At 42.9% G+C, this 22,006-nt stretch overlaps 1 protein-coding gene across 8 annotated transcripts in view; it reads left to right on the top strand.

Moving 5' to 3' along the window:
• The window catches only part of KDM4C (lysine demethylase 4C), a 463,944-nt gene that overhangs the window by 78,616 nt on the left and 363,322 nt on the right, over positions 1–22,006 (top strand). For all 8 annotated transcript variants that reach the window (XM_025358671.1, XM_025358675.1, XM_025358674.1 and 5 more), the window contains 2 exons: positions 4,000–4,160; positions 16,548–16,723. In XM_025358671.1, coding sequence (XP_025214456.1) covers positions 4,000–4,160; positions 16,548–16,723 — 337 coding nt within the window. The remainder of the gene's footprint in view (positions 1–3,999; positions 4,161–16,547; positions 16,724–22,006) is intronic.

Below are 22,006 nucleotides of genomic sequence, written 5' to 3'. Positions count from 1 at the left end.
CAGGTGTGAGCCACTGCGCCTGGACCAGATCCAGATGCTTCTAAAGGACTGTGTGTTTACTATATAGAGTGAGGCTGCTATCCTGAAGCCCATGGATTTGGGGGTGCGTACCTGTCTACACGTGAACAGAGGCATGTAGGAAGGTAGCCTGGAAGGTTTTTACCTGTTGCAAGCCCCCTTCCTGAGGCAGGGAGAATCCAGAATATTTTCTACCATATGTTAATATATTTTCGGGCAGATTATTTTCTCCTTTGGATTGTAAGTTCCTAAAGGGCGATGAGGTTTAATTTTTATGAATCTCCTACCTCCTCACGTGTGCATTGTGAGATAGATGCTCATTTAAACTTTCTAGGCTGGGTGTGGTGGCTCACGCCTATAATCCCAGCACTTTGGGAGGCCAGGGCAGGTGGGATCGCCTGAGGTCAGGAGTTTGAGATCAGCCTGGCCAACATGGCAAAACCCCGTCTCCTCTAAAAATACAAAAATCAGCTGGGCGTGGTGGCATGCACCTGTAATCCCAGCTACTCTGGAGGCTAAGGCAGGAGAATCACTTGAACCCAGGAGGTGGAGGTTGCAGTAAGCCAAGATCACGCCACTGTACTACAGCCTGGGTGACAGAGTGAGACTCCGTCTTGAAAAACAAAACAAAAAAACTTTATTTTTGGAGTATAGTGGCACGATCTCGGCTCACTGCAACCTTGGCCTCCTAGGTTCAAGTGATTCTCCTGCCTCAGCCTCCCAAGTAGCTGGGATTAAAGATGTCTGCCACCACACCTGGCTAATTTTTATATTTTTAGTGGAGACGGGGTTTTGCCATGTTGGCCAGGCTGGTCTTGGACTCCTGACCTCAGGTGATCTGCCTGCCTTGGCTTCCCAAAGTGCTGGGATTATAGACGTGAGCCACTGCCCACTGCACCCAGGTAAACTTTATTTTTCTTTTTTGTTTGGGACGGAGTTTTACTCTTGTTGCCTAGACTGGTGTGCAGTGGTGTGATCTCGGCTCGCTGCAACCTCTGCCTCCCAGGTTCAAGTGATTCTCCCACCTCAGCCTCCCAAGTAGCTGGGATTACAGGCATGTACCACCACGCCTGGCTAATTTTGTATTTTTAGTAGAGACGGAGTTTCTCCTTGTTGGTCAGGCTGGTCTGGAACTCCCGACCTCAGGTGATGCTCCTGCTTCGGCCTCCCAAAGTGCTGGGATTACAGACATGAGCCACCTTACCCAGCCAAACTTGCTTTAAATGAATAATGACTACATCACTATCTGTAGCCCTGCTCTGTTTTTTTTTTTTTTTTTTTTTGAGACAGTCTCGCTTTGTCGTTCAATCTGGAGTGCAGTGGCGCGATCTCGGCTCACTGCAAACTCTGCCTCCTGGGTTCACTCCATTCTTCTGCCTCAGCCTCCTGAATAGCTGGGACTACAGGTGCCTGCCATCACGCCCAGCTAATTTTTTTTTGTATTTTTTAGTAGAGATGGGGTTTCACCATGTTAGCCAGGATGGCCTCGATCTCCTGACCTCAAGTGATCTGCCCGCCTGGGCCTCCCAGAGTGTGGGGATTACAGGTGTGAGCCACGCCCCGGCCAGCCCTGCTCTGTTTTAACGTCTTACTATCTCATAACGTTTCACCCTTTTATCTGCCCCATCCCTCACTTTCAGTTTTTCTATTAGGCAGATTAAATTCAGAAACAAAGAAAAAAGAGGAAAACTTTGTTCCAGGAGGATTTGTTGTTTGTGCTGTCAGATGCCAGGTCCTAATGGATTTAGAAGAAGGTTGGGGTGGGACTCCTTCCTGAGGCAGCCACTTCAGCGCTTCTTTGCATTCTGTGTGCCTATTTCTTGATAGGTGCTCAATAAATGTTTGCTGAAGGAATCATCCTGTTTATTGATAGCAAGACTAAGCCTGTGTTTTCATAGTAAAACCTGCCTACTTTTCTACTTTGATCTCCTATAATCTTTCCTTTCTATGCTCCAGACACATTATTAAACTCTTCATTCCAGCAGTACTTCCAGATATTTCCGCTGCCTGGAGTGCCGTCTCTCTTGTCTGGCCAACTCCTATACCTTCTCATAAGACTTAACTCTCCTCCTTCCTGGGAAAATGATTGCTCATTAACCCAGGTGGAGTTAGTTACTTCTTCCTGTGTACATTTTTTTTTTTTTTTTGAAATATAGTGTCACTCCATCACCCAGGCTGGAATGCAGTGGCACGATCTCGGCTCACTGCAACCTCCGCCGCCCAGGTTCAAGTGATTTTCCTACCTCAATCTCCCTAGTAGCTGGGAATACAGGCGTGTGCCACCACGCCTGGCTAATTTTTTGTATTTTTGGTAGAGATGGGGTTTTACCATGTTGCCCAGGGTGGTCTCAAATTCCTGGCCTCAAGTGATCTGCCCGCCTCCAAAGTGCTGGGATTACAGGTGTGAGCCACCACTCCCAGCCCCGTGTACATTTTTATGTTGACGTTTGTTCAGCCTCTAGACCGCTTGGAAGGTGAAGACAAATCCATCCCTTTCTGTCTCCATCCTCATTCTTTTCTGTGTCTTGCCTGATGCCTGGCTATTTTGCTGAATGGATAACTTGTTAATTACTGTAGGAAGGCATGATATGACAATCTGGAAGCACACCTGAGTAAACTCTAATGATTTTTAACCTTCTCTACTCAGCCTAGACTAGGCCTTTGTACAGGTGTGTATGTGAGTGAGAGTCTGTTTCAGAACTGCTAGATAGTAGCAACATCTTTTGTAAACTTGCAAGGTTAGAAAATTCATTTTTACAGCCGGACACGGTGGCTCATGCCTGTAATCCGAGCACTTTGGGACGCCACGATGGGTGGATCACCTGAGGTCGGGAGTTCGAGACCAGTCTGACCAACATGGATAAACCCCATTTCTACTAAAAATACAAAATTAGTCGGGTGTGGTGGCCCATGCCTGTAATCCGAGCTACTCGGGAAGCTGAGGCGGGAGAATTGCTTGAACCCGGGGGGTCAAGGCTGCGGTAAACTGAGATTGTGCCATTTCACTCCAGCTTGGGTAACAGGAGCGAAGCTCCATCTCAAAAAAAAAGAAAAAAAAAATTATTTTTACGTCTGGGCTTGGTGGCTCACATCTATAAATCCCAGCACTTTGGGAGGCTGAGCTTGGCGGATTGCCTGAGGTCAGGAATTCGAGACCAGCCTGGCTAACGTGGTGAAACTCCATCTCTACTAAAAATAGAAAAAAAGTAGCCCCGCATGGTGGCGGGCGCCTGTAATCCTAGCTACTCGGGAGGCTGAGGCAGGGGAATCGCTTGAACCTGGGAGGTGGAGGTTGCAGTGAGCTGAGATCGCGCCACTGCACTCCTACCTGGGCAATATAGCGAGATTGTCTCAAAAAAAAAATTTTATATATTTATTTTTTATTTCTTTATTTTTTGATACAGAGTCTCGGTCTGTTGCTCAGACTGGAGTCTCACTCTGTCGCCCAAGCTGGAGTACAGTGGCGAGATCTTGGCTCACTGCAACCTCCACCTCCCAGGTTCAAGCGATTCTCCTGCCTCAGCCTCCTGAGTAACTGGGATTACAGGCATGCACCACCATGCCCGGCTAATGTTTGTACTTTTAGTAGAGATGGGGTTTCACCATGTTGGCCAGTCTGGTCTCGAACTCCTGACCTCGTGATCTGCCCGTCTCAGCCCCGCAAAGTGCTGGGATTACAGGTGTGAACTACTGCGCCCGGCCCAGAAAATTTATTTTTACTTGGAAGGGTTTTGAGGAGGCTAACAGTACAGTCAGATCAGTGGTTCTCTACCAAGCATAGGGAACTTGGCAAGAGGAATGACTAGAGGCCCTTGTTTGTTCAGGGGTTCAGGCAGAGATGAGGGAGTGAGACTGGTAGAAGGGAATGGGAAATGACTGAAAGAGAAGGGTTCCTGCTGGGGGAGCTGACATACTGTTTGTTAAAAATGACCTAAAGCACATAATAATTCAGTTCTGTTAACCCTGTTGTCTTCTCTGCAGACACCGCCCTAGCCATCATGGAGGTGGCCGACGCGGAAAGTCCTCTGAACCCCAGCTGTAAGATAATGACCTTCAGACCCTCCATGGAGGAGTTCCGGGAGTTCAACAAATACCTTGCATACATGGAGTCTAAAGGAGCCCATCGCGCGGGTCTTGCAAAGGTGATTTTCCTCAGATGCTTTAAATGAAAAACAATCACTTGGCCTTTATGTTCTTAGTTTTCATGATGCGGGACATTGTTTCTGAAAGAAGAAATTTGCAAAATCTTTGTTCTTGTTAATCCATATGGAACATTTGATTTCTTCAAATAGTAATTATCTTATTTTTCTTTAAGTATAACTATTCATACTAGATTGTCTTCTAAGGCTTGAAAAGAAAAATCAAAACCAACCAAGGGTGGCTCGTGGAAACCAAGGAGATCCAAGGTGTGAGCGTATTCATATTTTTTGTTTGTTTCTTTGTAGACAACAATTATTAACCTGAAGCCTAACCACAGTTTCTCTCTCCTTTCCTTCTTTCTTTCTATTTTTTTAAAAATTTTCTTTCTTTTTTTTTGAGACAGAGTTTCACTCTTGTCACCCAGGCTGGAGTGCAATGGCGTGATCTCGGCTCACTGCAATCTCCACCTCCTGGATTCAAGTGATTCTCCTGCCTCAGCCTCCTGAAGTAGCTGGGATTACAGGCACCTGCCACCATGCCCCACTAATTTTTTTGTATTTTTAGTTGAGACAAGATTTCACCATGTTGGCCTGGCTGGTCTTGAATGCCTGACCTCAGGTGATCCATCTGCCTTGGCCTCCCAAAGTGCGGGGATTAAAGGTGTGAGCCACCGTGCCCGGGCCTTTTTTTTTTCCCATATAATACTTATTGATATATTTTATTATATAATAATGCCATATAATGCATCAGTTTAAAGTGTGCAATTCAGTGGTTTTGAGTATATTCACAGAATTGTGCAACCATCACCCCTATTGAATTCTATAACATTCTCATCATCTCCCAAAGAAACTTCATATGCATTAAGCAGTCATTCCTGATTCCCTGCTATCACCCCCAGCCCATAGGCAACCACAAACTGACTTATTCTCTCTCTACATTTGCCAATTCTCTTTTCTTTCTGCTTATTTGTTCACCAAATGTGGAGAGTGCCTGCTATGTGCCAGACACTATGCCAGGTGCTAGAGGTAGGGATGTGGTGGAGCAGAACATACAATGTTCCTGCCCCCATGGAACTTACTTACATTCTAGTGGTAGCATCTTAGAATGATGAAATAAGGACATTTAAACACAGATCCAAAGGATAAAAAGAAACCAGCCTTTTCAAGATATGGGGGCAGAAAGAATAGCAAGTCCAGAGGCCTGAAGGCTGACCTGTACTTCGTGGCTGGGAGGAATAGGAAGGTGGGCAGTGGACTTGCCCGGCCATAGTAAGGCATTTGGGATTTTAAGTGTAGACGGAAGCACTGACAGGTTTAAAGTGGGAGAGGAAGATATGGTGGCTGTTTGTTTCTTTCTTTTGCTATTTTTGGGACATTATTTTGAAAAGGTCACACTGGCTCCTATGTGAAGAATGAATTTGGTGTTGTGGGGGCAGGGCACAAATAAAGCACCTTGTCTGGGATGGTTGTATTTATCTAGTGGTGACCCAGACCAGTGAAGATGGGAGAAGTTGTCTTTGGTTTGGATATGTTTGAAAATAATCATCCTGTTCTTACAGGTGCCAAATAATATTCTTTAAAAAAAAAAAAATGATAGCAACTTAAGCCTTGTGGGTATAAGTGACACGCCCAGAGTCAGTGAGGTACTGAGGACTGCATCGCACATTTGGATGCATAGGTCCAAAGTAAGATCTTTGAAAGAGAGAGATCCATTATATAATATAATTCATTGTCCAACTTGAGATGGTTTGTGTGTCCCTTCTATAATGTAAATCTATTTTAATTTAAAAATTTCCAATGGAAGAATATGTTTTATTGCATTTATTTCAATTTATTATTGTTTGAAGGGGTGGCCTGCCCCTCCACACCTGTGGGCATTTCTTGTTAGGTGCAACGAGAGACTTGAGTAAAGAAATGAGACACAGAGACAAAGTATAGAGAAAGAAAAAGTGGGCCCAGGGGACCGGCGCTCAGCTTACAGAGGACCCACGCGGCTACGGTCTCTGAGTTCCCTTAGTATTTATTGATAATTATCTTTACCATCTTAAAGATAAGGGAGTGGCTGGACAATGGGATCATTGTAGGGAGGAAATCAGCAGTAAGACATATGAACAAAAATCTCTGTGACATGAATAAGTTTAAAGGAAAATGCTGTGCCTTGAGATGCATATGCAAACATCTCCATAAACCTTTTAGCAGCATTGTTTCAGCCTATCACATGGGGAGAAACCTTGGACGATACCTAGCTTTCCTAGGCAGAGGTACCTGCGACCCTCTGGCCGTGTACGTGTCCCTGGGTAGTTGAAATTAAGAGAATGGTGATGACTTTTAACCAGCAAGCTGCCTTCAGGCACTTGTTTAACAAAGACACATCCTGCACAGCCCCAAATCCATTAAACCTTGAGTCACCACAGCACATGTCTCTTGCAAGGACAAGGTTGGGGGTAGGGTCACAGATTAACAGCATCTCAAATACAGAATAAAATGGAGTCTCTTATGTCTACTTCTTTCTATATAGACACAGTAACAGGCTGATCTCTTTCTTTTCCCCACAATTGTTCTAAATGTTAAATTTATAATCTGGGTTTCTGTAGACTTGTCAGTATCACTGCATAAATCCGTGAGCCCTGACAGAGCCTGCTGCCGGGCTGAACCACTCAGTTGCACTTAGGTAAAGTGTTCTCCTTGAAATCCCCAGCTGTGGAGGTCAGATAGCATGGAAAACAGAAGATAGTTGAGGAGAGAACTTCTGGAACTATTGGGATTGGTGTTCCACTCCTCCTGCAAATGGACCTGATGCTACTTGTAACCCACTACTTTACTGTTTCTGGTATCTGTACCCTGAGGTCTGTAATTAGGTTGTGTGTGTGTGTGTGTTTTTTTTTTTTTTCTGTTCTTTTTTTTTTGAGGTGGAGTCTCGCTCTGTTGCCCAGGCTGGAGTTCAGAGGCGTGATCTCAGCTCACTGTAACCTCTGCCTCCCAGTTTCAAGCGATTCTCCTGCCTCTGCCTCCTGAGTAGCTGAGATGACAGGCATGTACCACCATGCCCGGATAATTTTTGTATTTTTAGTAGCGACAGGGTTTCACCATGTTGACCAGGCTGGTCTCGAACTCCTGACATCAAGTGATCTGCCTGCCTTGGCCTCCCAAAGTCCTGGGATTTTGGGCGTGAGCCACTGTGCCCAGACATGTATCTTGTTAAAGTTCATGCCCTTCCTAGAAAATTGTTTTGTTATTCTCTTTTTTGATGGAAGAGTCTCATTTTGTCACCCAAGTACAGTGGCATCTTATTGACTCACTGCAGTCTCAACCTCCCAGGTTCAAGCGATCCCTCTCCCTCAACCCTGCAATTAGCTGGGATTACAGGTGGGCACCACCATGCCTGGCTAATTTTTGTATTTTTTGTAGAGCCAGGGTTTCACCATGTTACCTAGGCTGGTCTCGAACACCTGGGCTCAAGTGATCTGCCTGTTTTGGCCTCCCAAAGTGCTGGGATTATAGGCATGAATCACTGCTCCTGGCCCCTTCCTAGAAAACTTTTAAAATTTGGGAATATTAAGTTGAGTGAAAATTAATTAGGGGTGGGTGAGAGAGAGAGGAAACAAGATAAAGAGAAAACAAATGGAAACTAAAGCTTTTTAATGACTTTCTCAGATGACCTATCCTTAGTTTAACTTCTTTATTGGGTTAGCTCATCAACAAAAAAAATCTCATTTGGGCTGGGTGTGGGACTCACGCCTGTAATCCCAGCACTTTGGGAGGCCAGGGCAGGCGGATCACTTAAGGTCAGGATGGCCAACATGGTGAAACCCCATCTCTACCAAAAATACAAATTTTAGCCATGCGTGGTGGTGGGTGCCTGTAGTCCCAGCTGCTCTGGAGGCTGAGCCAGGAGAATCGCTTGAACCCAGGAGGCAGAGGGCAGAGGTTAGGGATAACCATCTCGTCTCTTCTCTGGGCTCTGAATGCAGCCCTTTGTCCTGTTGTTCTCTCCCACTTTTGTTTCTGGAAAACATGTACTGTGTTCCACTGAGATTAGTAGAGTGTCCTGTGGTAGGGTGGCACATTCAGTAACTTTAGAAGAGGAAACAGCAGCTACCCTCACAAGGGAGCTGCATGCACACAGAGCACACCTGCGTCGCTGTCTGCATTGTGTAACAGAATAAAGTTAATAAGAACTATGATTACAAAACACACCTGAGTCCAGACCGTGCCTCTTTTTTAAAATTGAGACTCATTGACAAAGTTGGAGACATTCATTTATTCAATCCTGTGATAATTTCCTATTACTCATTATTAGGAATACAACAAACTATTTCAAATCATTTTTGCCATGTTTGACGTCAAGTCACATAAGCTCAGTTTTACCTACTTTCCCTCTTGTTCTGGAAGTTGCAATAGTAGCAAATGTATAAAACTGTACCAAATCAAATCATATTATAAAAATCAAGACTGCATTAATGAAGCTGGTTTGCTTTGGGGGCTAGTCCTGGGGAACCGAGCCACCCATGATGTTCTTTGTTAATGCCCTATTTTTTTTTTTTTTTTGAGACAGGGTCTTTTCCTGTTACTCAGGCTGGATGGTGTGATCATGGCTCACTGCAGCCTTGACCTCCCACGCTCAAGCAAGTAGCCTGCCAAGTAGCTGGAACTCAGCCTCCCATGTAGCTGGGACTACCCATGCCTGGGTGATTTTTAAAAAAAAATTTTTTGTAGAGATGGAGTCTCCTGTGTTACCCAGACTGGTCTTGAACTCCTGAGCTCAAGTGATCCTCCCACTTTGGCCTCCCACAGTGCTGGGATTACAGGCATAAGCCGCTGTGCCCGGCCCATTAATTCACTATTGACAACATTTAATGAATTGGTCTTAATTTATGATTTGAGTAAATTGGTTGAGTAGGTCCAATAGTAGTGACTGTAGCCTCAGATGACAGTCGGTCTTGGTTTTTCTCTTCCCCATTTTTTAGATTCATGCTTTAGATTTAACGTTTATTTTTTGAGTGGAAGGTTTGACACTGTGACTGTCTACAGAGTTGATGGTCAGGTTGGGAAAATGAAAAGAAGTGACAGTCTCTTCCAATGTGAAACTTGTAGTGTTTTTGTGGAAGGAGATTATGATGAACCTTTTTTATATATGAAGTGGGTGAAATTTGTTCCCAACAGAAATCTGAACATAGATTGTCCTGTACCGTAGCTTATGCATATCATGTAGTTTTATGAACAGCCAAGAGAGTGCAAATAGCTATCTTTGCCCACAAGGTGAAGAAAGATTGTAAGAAGCACCACTCTTTCCCTTCCTCCTCCTTCCTCACTAAGTAGATGGTAGAAATTGCAATTTATTTCAAGACAAGTAGTGCAAATGCACATTTTAGCAGAAAATTTCCCACAGGGAATAGGGGCCAGGCTGAGTTTGCGGGGATGGTGATAAGAGAAGTTATATTCTATTTTGATATAATCAGGAAGATGAACTTCAGGAGGAATGGCTTTCCCTCATTTAGATTAACTAAACATAAAGATTTAACTTTGGAATCTTTAAAGACCTCAGTATGTTGTGTTTCCCTATGCAAGAAAATCTGATGTCTTAGGATTTCAAATTATAGTTAAAATAAGATTTTTGTTATAGACCTGAACTTCTGAAAATATATTCCATTCGAACTCTTTAATTGAAATTAAATGAACTTGTACACAAAAGCACAAGGCAATATTTGGGTTTTTGTAAGTTTATTGTATGCCTTGCTTCTCTTTCTTTAGAAAACTGCTACAAAATATTTTATAGGCAAGCAACTGCCTTTTTCTTTTTAAGACAAAAACATATTTAATTCTACACATAATATTAATTTTGATTGTGGATATCTTTATTGCTAATGAAGAGCCTGAATAAATCTATGTTCATTTTTTTTTTTTTTTTTATTATTCTGGCTTATTTCTGAGGAAAAAAGTTTGTTTTTATAACATTCTTAAATACAGTGCCCATCGCCTTTCAATATGTCATCAAGACAATGTAGTAAGGTTAACCATATTCATATAGTCTGATCATATTCTTTTCAAATATTGAGTGTGGCTGGCATGGTGGCTCACGCCTGTAATCCCAGCACTTTGGGAGGCCAAGGTGGGAGACTTGCTTGAGCCCATGAGTTCGAGGCCAGCCCTGGCAACATAGCGAGACCACATCTTTACAAAAAAAAAATAAAAATAAAAAAAAAAAAGCCAGCCACGGTGACTCACGCCTGTAATCCCAGCACTTTGAAAGGCCGAGGTGGGTGGATCACCTGAGGCCAGGAGTTTGAGACCAGCCTAGCCAAAATGGCAAAACCCTGTCTCTACTAAAAATACAAAAATTAGTTGGGCGTGGTGGTACACATTTGTAATCCCAGGTCCTCGGGATGCTGGGACACGAGGATCACTTGAACCTGAGAGGCTGAGGTTGCAGTGAGCTGAGATTGCTCCACTCCACTCTAGCCTGGGCAACAGAGTGAGACTGTATCTCAAAAAGCAAACAAACAAACAAACAAAAAAATAACTGAGTGTAAGGCTATGTGCCTGTAGTCCCAGCTACTTGGGAGGCTGAGGTGGGAGGATTGCTTGAGCCTGAGAGGTCCAGGCTGCAGTGAGCTGTGATCATGTCTCTGTACTCCAGCCTGGGCAACAGAGTCCCTGTCTCAAAAAAAAAAAAAGTTAAATAAAATAATGAGGGTATGATTTCAGTAACATATACTATGAATATATATGTATCCATTTTATTTATTTATTTTTATTTAGTTTTTTTGAGACAGGGTGTTGTTCTGTCACCCAGGCTGGAGTGCAGTGGTGTGATCTTGACTCAGTGCAGCCTTGACCTCCCAGGCTCAAGCAGTCCTCCCACCTCAGCCTCCCGAGTAGCTAAGACTGTAGGCGTGTGCCACCACACCTGGCTAATTTTTGTATTTTTTTGTAGAGATGAGCTTTTGCCATGTTGCCTAGGCTTGTCTCGAACTCCTGAGCTTAAGTCTTCCTCCCGACTTGGCCTCCCGAAGTGTTGGGATTACATGCCTTAGCCACCGTGCCTGGACAGTATTCTCATTTTAAACAAACATACCTTGGAGGATATAAAATATGTAGTATCCTTATATTGCTGATGAAAATTAAGGTAAAATTGACAGCTCACTGTGAAGTGATTTTGTTTTTTTTCAGCTAATAACTCTCACTTATAAAGCTGTATAGCATTGGCCAAGTTTCTCATCTCCTGACCCCAAGTTTCTTTATCTGATGAAGCTTGACTTGAGTTTCACAGTTATAGGTACATTTGTATCTAAATGTGAAAGACAAAACTTTAACACTCTTAGAATATAAAGTAGACCATTTCTGTGTCCTTGAGTAGGGAAATATTTTTTTGAACTGAAGATTATAGCAGTACCTATAAAGGCAAATGTGAAAAGTTGGATTACATTAAAATTAAGAATTGATGTTTATCAAAAGATGACATAAAAGCCCATACAAGCCTGGGCAACATAGCAAAACGCTGTCTCTACAAAAAATTAAAAAATTAGCCAGGTGTGGTGGTTGCACACCTGTTGTTCCAGCTACTCAGGGAAACTGAGGTGGGAGGATCGTTTGAGCACAGGAGTTTGAGGTTACAGTGAGTTAACCTCGTGCCATTGTACTCCAGCGTGGGTGACAGAGCCAGACTTTGTCTCTTGAAAAAAAGATTGGAGGGCAAGTTACAGGATAAGAGAAGATATTTACATGCTCTTGTGTACGCATGCTTTCTCTCTGTCTGTCTGTCTCTCTCTCTCTCTCTCTCTCTCTGTGTATATACCTACATACACACAAACACATCCAAGAGTATTCTCCTTGGATATATAAAATAATATATAAAAGACTCCTATACATTAATAAGAAAAAACCCAACAATGAAATAGTAAAATGGTAAAGAGACTTGAATAAGTACTTTATAAAAGAGAGTATCAGTGAGCTGGGCACTGTGGCTCACGCCTGTAATCTCAGCACTTTGGGAGGCTGAGGCGGGTGGATCACCTGAGGTCAGGAGTTCAAGACCAGCCTGGCCAACAGTGAAACCTTGTCTCTACTGAAAATACAAAAAATTAGCTGGGCATGGTGGCAGGCACCTGTAATTCCAGCCAGTAGGGAGGCTGAGGCAGGAGAATTGCTTGAACCCAGGAGGTGGAGGTTGCAGTGAGCTGAGATCGCACCATTGCCCTCCAGCCTAGGGAACAAAAGAGAAACTTTGTCTCAAAAGAAGAAAAAAAAAAAAGAGTATCAGTAAGGTCAGTAAACATATGTATGAGGAGGTTTCTTTCTTCAGTTATTCGGAAAATACAAATAAAATTCACAGTTGAGTACCACTGTACACCTACCAGAAAGACTAAAAGTTAAATGATGGACAGTATTAGGTGATGATGGAGATGTGGAGGAATGGGAACTCTTGTATGTTGCACTTGGGAGTGCATATTGGTACAACCACTTTGGCAACAGTTGGCAATATCTATTAAATTTGAACTACATGTATCCTATGTGTCAGTAATTTCATTCTTAGAGGTATCTGTGTATGCATGGATATTGTGGAGACCCATGTGCATATATGCACTAGAATATCTGTGTAAGAATATTAATAGCATTATTTGCAGTAGCCAATAATTAGAAAAACCACATGACCGTCAGTGGTTATCAGTTTATAAATACATAAATATTTATAAGAAAAAATACTGAGTAGTAATGAAAATCAATGAACTTCAGCTACATAGGCCGTTTGTTTGTTTGTTTATTTAGAGACAGAGTCTCACTCTGTCACCCAGGCTGTAGTGCAGTGGTGCGATCTCAGCTCACTGCAATGATTCACCTGCCTCAGCCTCCGGAGGAGCTGGGATTACAGGCATCGACCACCACGCCTGGCTAATTTTTGTATTTTTAGTAGAGACAGGGTTTCACCATGTTGGCCAAAACTCACTGTAACCTTAAACCTCTGACCTCAGGTGATCTGTCCACCTTGGCCTCCCAAAGTGCTGAGATTATAGGAGTGAGCCACCGTGCCTGACCTAGACCATTATATTTAAATCTCACAAAGTATGAGTGAAGTATAAAAGATAAACCTCAAATAGTGTATACTGTAGGATTGCATTTTTATACATTTGCAAAACTGGTGAATAGGTATGCATATAGAAGCATAAAACTAAAGCCCAGCAATGAAATGATTGCCGTAAACACCATAATTGTGGTTACCTCTTGGGCAGTAGGGAAGATGTAGTTGGAAAAGGGCGCTTGGAGGGGTTGTGTTGTGCCAGCAATATCTTGCCCCTTACAACTGGGCAGTGGGTCCTTTGGTGTTTGCTTTGTAATAATTCACAGAGCTGTGTGCTTGTGATTATGCATTTTCTACACGTGTGCTATGTTTTTCACTAGGAAACCTTAAAAAGATTGTTTTAGGCCAGGTGTGGTGGCTCACGCCTGTAATCCCAACACTTTGGGAGGCCGAGGTGGGCAGATCACAAGGTCAGGAGATCGAGACCATCCTGGCCAACATGGTGAAACGCCGTGCTACTAAAAATACAAAAATTAGCTGGGCGTGATGGTGCGCCCCTGTAGTCCCAGCTGCTCCGGAGGCTGAGGCAGGAGAATTCCTTGAACCTGGGAGGCGGGGGTTACGGTGAGCTGAGATTGTACCATTGGACTCCAGCCTGGGCAACAAGAGTGAAACTCTGTTTCAAAACAAAAAAGATTGTTTTAAAAAAATTAAAACGACTTCTAAAGGTGGTAAAGTGGCCAGGCGCAGTGGCTCACTTCTGTAATTCCAGCACTTTTGGGAGGCCAAGGCAGGTGGATCAGTTGAGCTCAGGAGTTTGAGACCAGCCTGGGCAGCATGGCGAAACTCCATCTCTAACAAAAATAAAAAGAAAAGTTCCGGCCAGGCTCAGTGGCTCATGCCTGTAATCCCAGCACTTTGGGAGGTCAAGGCAGGTGGCTCACCTGAGGTCGGGAGTTCGAGACCAGCCTGACTAACATAGAGAAATCCTGTCTCTACTAAAAAAAAAAAAAAAAAAAAAATTAACCGGGCGTGGTGGCACATGCCTGTAATCCCAGCCCCTCGGGAGGCTGAAGCAGGAGAATTGCTTGAACCCAGGAGGTGGAGGTTGCGGTGAGCCAAGATTACGCCATTGCATTCCAGCCTGGGCAACAAGAGTGAAGCTCCATCTCAAAAAAAATAAAAACAAAAAACCCCCAAAAAAACCCCCAAAAAAGAAACAAAAAAGACAAGTTCCAACCATAGATAGTTAATTTATGACATTATACGTTCTATTTTTATGTTATTTTATTTTATTTATGAGACGGCTAGAGTGCAGTGGTGTGATCTTGTCACTCAGGCTAGAGTGCAGTGGTGTGATCTTGGCTCACTGCAGCCTCCATCTCCCAGGTTCAAAGCAATTCTCCTGCCTCAGCCTCCCAAGTACCTGGGATTACAGGTGCCTGCCACCACGCCCGGATAATTTTTGTATTTTTAGTAGAGATGGGGGTTTCACCGTACTGGCTAGGCTGGTCTCGAACTCCTGGCCTCAAGTGTTTTACCATCTTGGCCTCCCAAAGGGCTGGGATTACAGGCATGAACCACCATGCCTGGCCGGTACTTTCTTTCTTTCTTTCTTTTTTTTATTTTTTTATTTTTTTTGAGACGGAGTCTCGCTCTTTTGCCCAGGCTAGAGTGCAGTGGCCGGATCTCGGCTCACTGCAAGCTCCGCCTCCCGAGTTTACGCCATTCTCCTGCCTCAGCCTCCCGAGTAGCTGGGACTACAGGCGCCCGCCACCTCGCCTGGCTAGTTTTTTGTATTTTTTAGTAGAGACGGGGTTTCACTAGGTTAGCCAGGATGGTCTCGATCTGCTGACCTCGTGATCCGCCCGTCTCGGCCTCCCAAAGTGCTGGGATTACAGGCTTGAGCCACCGCGCCCGGCCTGGCCGGTACTTTCTTATTTTAAATCCTATCAATATGTATTTTTGGTCTTAATGTTTTTTGGATCTTTTCACTCTTGGTAATGAAGTGCTTAAATACTACGGGCAAACACTGGTGTGCTGAGGTACCTTATACCGGCATTTCAGAGTTAACAGTGCGCATCCCTTCCCAGCGCATATATAGTGATGTCACATTGGTAGGTTCAGATTGGCCATGGTGGGAGTATTATACCATGGAAGCAGGTAAAAACTACAAATCAAGGTTTCCTCCACCTTTCTGGAAGCTGGTTATTAAACATCTACTAGCATACCACTGTGCTATCACCATATTGTGTGAGAAGTCTATAAAGAATATAATGTTGGCTGGTCACGGTGGCTCACGCCTGTAATCCCAACACTTTGGGAAGCCGAGGCGGGTGGGTCCTGAGGTCAGGAGTTCAAGACCACCCTGGCCAAGATGGTGAAACCCTGTCTCTACTAAAAATATCAAAATTAGCCGGGCATGGTAGCAGGCACCTGTAATCCTGGCTACTCGGGAGGTTGAGGCAGAAGAATCGCTTGAACCCAGGGAGGTGGAGGTTGCAGTGAGCCGAGATTGTGCCACTGCACTCTAGCCTGAGTGACAGAGTGAGACTCTGTCTCAAAAAAAAGAGAATATAATGTTGACTATATTTTTACTTATTTTTCTCATAATAATATAAACAGCACATAGCTACTTACTTAGATCATATTCAATAAAGATGAACTTCTTTGGGGAAGAAATTATTTACGTAAATATAATTTCATCTTTTTTTTTTCCCCTGAGACAGAATCTCGATCTGTCACCCAGGCTGGAGTGCAGTGGCGCGATCTCGGCTCACTGCAACCCTTGTCTCCTGGGTTCAAGCGATTCTTCTGCCTCAGCCTCCCGAGTAGCTGGAACTACAGGCACGTGCCACCACGCCCGGCCAAGTTTTATATTTTTAGTAGAGACGGGGTTTCACCGTGTTAGCCAGGATGGTCTTGAACTCCTGACCTGGTGATCCACCAGCCTCGGCTTCCCAAAGTGCTGGGATTACAGGTGTGAGTCACTGTGCCCTGCCAATTTCGTCTATTGAGAGGCAGGTTAACATAACTGCTCAGTAATTAGAATCTCAGCTCAAGTAGTCTTTAGCCATTTTAACTTCAAATTATTTTACTTCTTTGTGTCTTTCAATTATATCTTTAAAATCAAGATGTTAGTAATACCTACTCAAAATGAGTTTAATACAAGTACAGTGTTTAGGATAGTGAGTACTCAATAAATTTTGCTGTTGAATAACAATCATATTGCTTTATTGCAAATATTCATTTTTTTATGCATTTGTCATAGAAAGACTGAGAAATTCTTCAGTTGTATTTTATCAGAATACTTAAAAGCTAAATTACTTGGAGTATTTTCAAGATGACATTTTATTTCATTATTTTATTTTTAGGTGATTCCTCCTAAGGAGTGGAAGCCAAGACAGTGCTATGATGACATTGATAATTTGCTCATTCCAGCACCAATTCAGCAGATGGTCACAGGGCAGTCAGGACTGTTCACTCAGTACAACATCCAGAAAAAAGCAATGACTGTGAAGGAGTTCAGGCAGCTGGCCAACAGTGGCAAGTGAGTAGAATCAGTTTGCTATTTCTGTTTCCTTCAAAAATTTATGTAAATATGTTAAGAAACAAAGTAGACAGAGGAGCTTATAAATGAAAAGCAGGAGTCTCCCATGCAATGTCTTTCACCCTTCATTTAACCGTTTCTGTTTTCTGTTCTTTAGGTGGTTGCCTAAACATTTGGCTTAGTGTTAAAGAAATTGCTTTTTATTATCTCATTAGTAGTAGCTATAGATGGAACTTCTTTTTTTTTTTTTTTTTTTTTTGAGACAGAGTCTTGCTCTGTCGCCCGGGCTGGAGTGCAGTGGCCGGATCTCAGCTCACTGCAAACTCCGCCTCCCGGGTTTACGCCATTCTCCTGCCTCAGCCTCCCGAGTAGCTGGGACTACAGGCGCCCGCCACCTCTCCCGGCTAGTTTTTTGTATTTTTAGTAGAGACGGGGTTTCACCGTGTTAGCCAGGATGGTCTCGATCTCCTGACCTCGTGATCCTCCCGTCTCGGCCTCCCAAAGTGCTGGGATTACAGGCTTGAGCCACCGCGCCCGGCCTAGATGGAACTTCTTATCCCATAGTTGCCATGAGTTTTTGATTCTACACATGATTCATGTTTGTTGGGCAATTTTTTTGGTGTATGTTTGGTAATGTTTAAGCCTTAAATGATTTGTATTAGAAAATTAGTACTTTTAAAAGCAAACCTTGAATGACTTGAAAGGCCACCATTGCATTAGTTATTTATTGTTGTGTAACAAATTATCCCAAATTGGCTGGGCGCAGTGGCTCATGCCTGTAATCCTAGCACTTTGGGAGGCTGAGGCGGGCGGATCACCTGAGGTCGGGAGTTCAAGAGCAGCCCGATCAACATGGAGAAACCTCGTCTCCACTAAAAATACAAAATTAGCTGTGCGTGGTGGCTGATGCATGCCTGTAATCCCAGCTTCTCAGGAGGCTGAGGCAGCAGAATTGCTTGAAACCGGGAGGCGGAGGTTGTGGTGAGCCAAGATTGCGGTATTGCACTCCAGCCTGGGCAACAAGAGCGAAACTCTGTCTCCAAAAAAAAAAAAAAAAAAAAAATTATCCCAAATCTTAGCTACTTAAACCAACCCATAATTTCTGAAGGTCAGGAATCTGAGAGTGGCTTAGCTACGTAGTTCTGCCTCAGGGTCTCATGAGGTTGCAGTTAGGATGTTGCCTGGGCTGCAGTCATCTGAGCATTTAATTGTGGATGGAAGATTCTCTTACAAGAGTGCTCCCCTTCCATGGCTTTTGATGGGGTCCTCAGTTCCTTGTCATATGGACTGCTCCTCATGTTGTGGCAGCTGGCTTCTCCCAGAACAAGTGATCTGAGAGAGAGAGCGAGAAGGAAGCCACATGTTTTTCCTTTCCCTGTTTCAGAAGTGACACACTGTCACATCTGGCATATTCTGTTTGTTCCAAGCCAGTTGTTAAGTGTAGCCTACACTCAAGGGGAGGAGAATGAAGCTCTACTTCTTGAAGGGAGGAGTGTCAATGAATTTGTGGGTATATTTAAACATTGTCACAATTATTATTAAACTTCTTTTAAAAAATTCTGATATGATAGTTAAGGCCCCAGAACAAAGCATAAATCTAACAAAAACAAAATAAAACAAAACCTGAAAGACCAACCAGAAATTATAGTTTCCGAATTCCCTGGATGGGTGTGAATGAGATTAAGACTTTGGATGAATTTAGGTATCTTCCTTTAAAAAAATTATATTTGACATTGTAAGCACATGATGCTACTTGAAGACTCTTATTTCTGCATGTTAAATTCCTACTATGGAACATTCTGGCTATTCCAGAGAAATTGAAAATTTTATGTTTAATATAATTTGAATCATTTCTTTTGAACTTTTGCGGTAGGTATTAATAGAGTTTTATTCTTTCAGATCTTATTAATCGAGAACATGAAACTTTCAGCGAAGATTGGAAGCATTTTCTTTCGAACTCTTCCAGAATTCTTTTATGAGTACAATGCTGTTGAAACAAGATTGCAGAAACAATTAAACCTGTTTACGAGTATAAACTATTGACTGTTTTCTGTTACTATGTTTTAGTACCCATTTCCAGTGTCCCTCTTAAAGTGTTAATCGAATAGGTTAGGTCATTGAGTAATAACTCGGCTTGGCTCCTTTGATATTTCAAGGGATAATTTGTACTTAAAAGTAATCAGATTATACTCACTAAAAACTATGGTTAATACTCTTGATAATTATCATAACTGCCATAGGAAAGGTACAAAGTGCCATGAGGTTTCAAAGGAATACAAGGCTTCTGTGGTTGTTTATAAGTAATGGGTAATTTCATTTTGTAGGCACTGTTGAGATGGATTTTGAAGGATGGTCAGAAACATTTCTACCCGTTACAAAAGTAATATGTGCTTATTTAAAATTTCAAAAATAGGCTGGATGTGGTGGCTCACGCTTGTAATTCCAGCACTTTGGGAAGCCGAGGTAGGTGGAATGCTTGAACCCAGGAGTTCGAGAGCAGCCTGGATAACATGGCAAACCCCATCTCTACAACAAATAAAAAATTAGCCAGGCAGGTGGTATGTGCCTGTAGTCCCAACTACTCAGGAGGCTGAGGATTGCTTGAGCCTGGGAGGTCGATGCTACAGTGAGTCGTGATTGCACCACTGTACTCCAGCCTAGGTGACAGAGCAAGACCCTATCTTGAAAAAAATCAAATAAAATTTCAAATATAGCGATATATAACTTTGAGAGGCAATCGTTGTTTGTATTACTTGACAATTCAAAATATTGTTAAGACTTGAGCCTTGAAGTTCGTTCTTCTCTCGTTACAAAGAAACTTTGATCATCCTCTCTAGCCCATTTGATTATTGCAGCATGGTACCGGTTTTCTACCTCAAGATAATTTTACTGAGTACTAATTTTATACATATCTCTGTTAAATTATTACTCCACTGGCTTGGTTGTAGATTTACTCTTTCTGAAGATAGCCGTTCAGGGGACATTGTTTTATGTATCACTGTGTGCACAGTGATTGGTATAGTGTCTGGGATATGGTAGGTGCTTTTTCTTTTTTCCTTTTTTTTTTTTTTGAGATGGAGTCTTGCTCTGTGGCCCAGGCTGGAGTGCAGTGGCGTGATCTTGGCTCACTGCAAGCTCCGCCTCCCGGGTTCACGTCATTCTCCTGCCTCAGCCTCCCCTGTAGCTGGGACTACAGGCGCCTGCCACCACACCCGGCTAATATTTTATATTTTTAGTAGAGACGGGGTTTCACCATGTTAGCCAGGATGGTCTCGATCTCCTGACCTCGTGATCCTCCCGTCTCGGCCTCCCAAAGTGCTGGGATTACAGGCGTGAGCCACTGCGCCCAGCCGGTAGGTGCTTTTTCAATATATATTGATGGAATGAATAAATAGTGTTATAAAAACTAAAATACATTTAAAATGGTATAAATTTTTAGGCAAATTGAAATATTTACTTATTAAGAGAATATACATTTCTTGACATTCTGGAGTTTCGAGATGTTTTAAAAAATTGTTGGCTTTTTTTAAATTGTAAAATGTAACCGTTATAGGAAATTATTTGAAAAATTATTTCTAGCTTTAATTTTATTTCTTTTCAAGTTAATTTACGCTGGGTACAGTGGTTCACGCCTGTAATCCCAACACTTTGGGAGGCTGAGGTGGGAGAATTCCTTGAGCCAGGAGTTCAAGACCAGCCTGGTCAACAAAGTGAGATCCCATCTCTACAAAAAATAAAAAATTAGCCTTGCATGGTGGCATGTGTCTGTAGTCCCAGCTACTCGGGAGGCTGAGGCAGAAGGATTACTTGAGCCTGGGAGGCCGAGGCTTCAGTGAGTTGTGATTGCACCATTGCCCCCGAGCCTGGGTGACAGAGCAAGACCCTGTCTCCAAAAAAAAAAAAAAAAGTTAATTTGTCTTTTGATTTAGATTAGTTTCATTACAATTGTAATGTTAAACAACTTTTGAAATTCATATTGTTGTATTTCTTCTGCCAGTTTCATGTAGAAATTTATTTCAAATGCCAAGGAAATGGATTTCTAAGCCTCAAGAACAAAGGCTTTTACTTGTCCACACAGAGTTGTGCCAGGATTGCCTGGTTGTGGAATGGTCATGTTATGAGATTAATTTTTACTGGAGACAGGAGGTTTTCTGCTGGCTTTTTTTTTTTTTTTTTTTTTTTTGAGATGGAGTCTCGCTCTGTTGCCCAGGATGGAGTGCAGTGGCGTGATCTCTACTCACTGCAACCTCCGCCTGCTGGTTTCAAGTGATTCTTCTGCCTCAGCCTCCCGAGCAGCTGGGACCACAGGCTTGCGCCACCATGCCAGGCTAAATTTTTTGTATTTTAATGGAGATGAGGTTTCAACATGTTGGCCAGGCTGATCTCTAACTCCTGACCTCTGATCCGCCCACCTCGGCCTCCCAAAGTGCTGGGATCTTTCCATTCATCTGTTTTTCTTCAGCACATGCCCTGGCATTGTCACATAGTCCCTCATGTGCTCAGTCTTAGCAGTAGAGAAGATGACATGCTCATTTGGTTGATAATGCAATGTAGTCCAAAGTAAACCTAGAGATTTCCGATATAACTCTAATATAAAAATTTATAATGGTAGGTAATATGAATCACTTACATTACTGATGTGTACTTTCCTTTAGGCACAGAGCCAAGTGCTTTCCATAATTATCTGATGGAACCCTCACAACAAGCTTAGCTGTATTTATCCCTACTTTTCAGAGGAATAACTGAGTTCCAGAGAAATTCAGCCCCCGTCCAGGGTTATGTGGCTTATGAATGGAAGCCTGAATTTAAACATGGGTAGCCTGGCCCTGGAACCCACCTCTTAAGAACTGTGCCGCAGTGAGTGAGAGGTTCTGGGTAAGAAGATGTGGTTGAATCAGTATCAGGCAAATTTACACTGGATTTGTGGAACAGCTGTGATTGTTGGATAGTCCATTAGGGAAGGGCTCTGATCAGATACTAGCCATGTGAACTGGTCATTTTTTTCAAGTTGAGAATTAATATTTGTTTAATATATTTAAGGATTTTAGAATTTAACTTCAATGGACAATGCCAAACTTTAACTTTCTCTCTTAGAGTTATGAGTTGTTAAAAACTGATACTGCATGTGCCTGTAATCCCAGCTCCTTGGGAGGCTGAGGCAGGAGAATCGCTTGAACCCAGGAGGTGGAGGTTGCAGTGAACCGAGATCACGCCATTGTACTCCAGCCTGGGTGACAGAGCAAGACTCTGTCTCAAAAAAAAAAAAAAAAAAAAAAAAAGTTG

The sequence above is a fragment of the Theropithecus gelada genome, chromosome 15, assembly GCF_003255815.1.
Source record: "Theropithecus gelada isolate Dixy chromosome 15, Tgel_1.0, whole genome shotgun sequence".
In the NCBI taxonomy this organism is placed as follows: Eukaryota; Metazoa; Chordata; class Mammalia; order Primates; family Cercopithecidae; genus Theropithecus; species Theropithecus gelada.
This window is presented reverse-complemented; position numbering and strand designations above follow the sequence as displayed.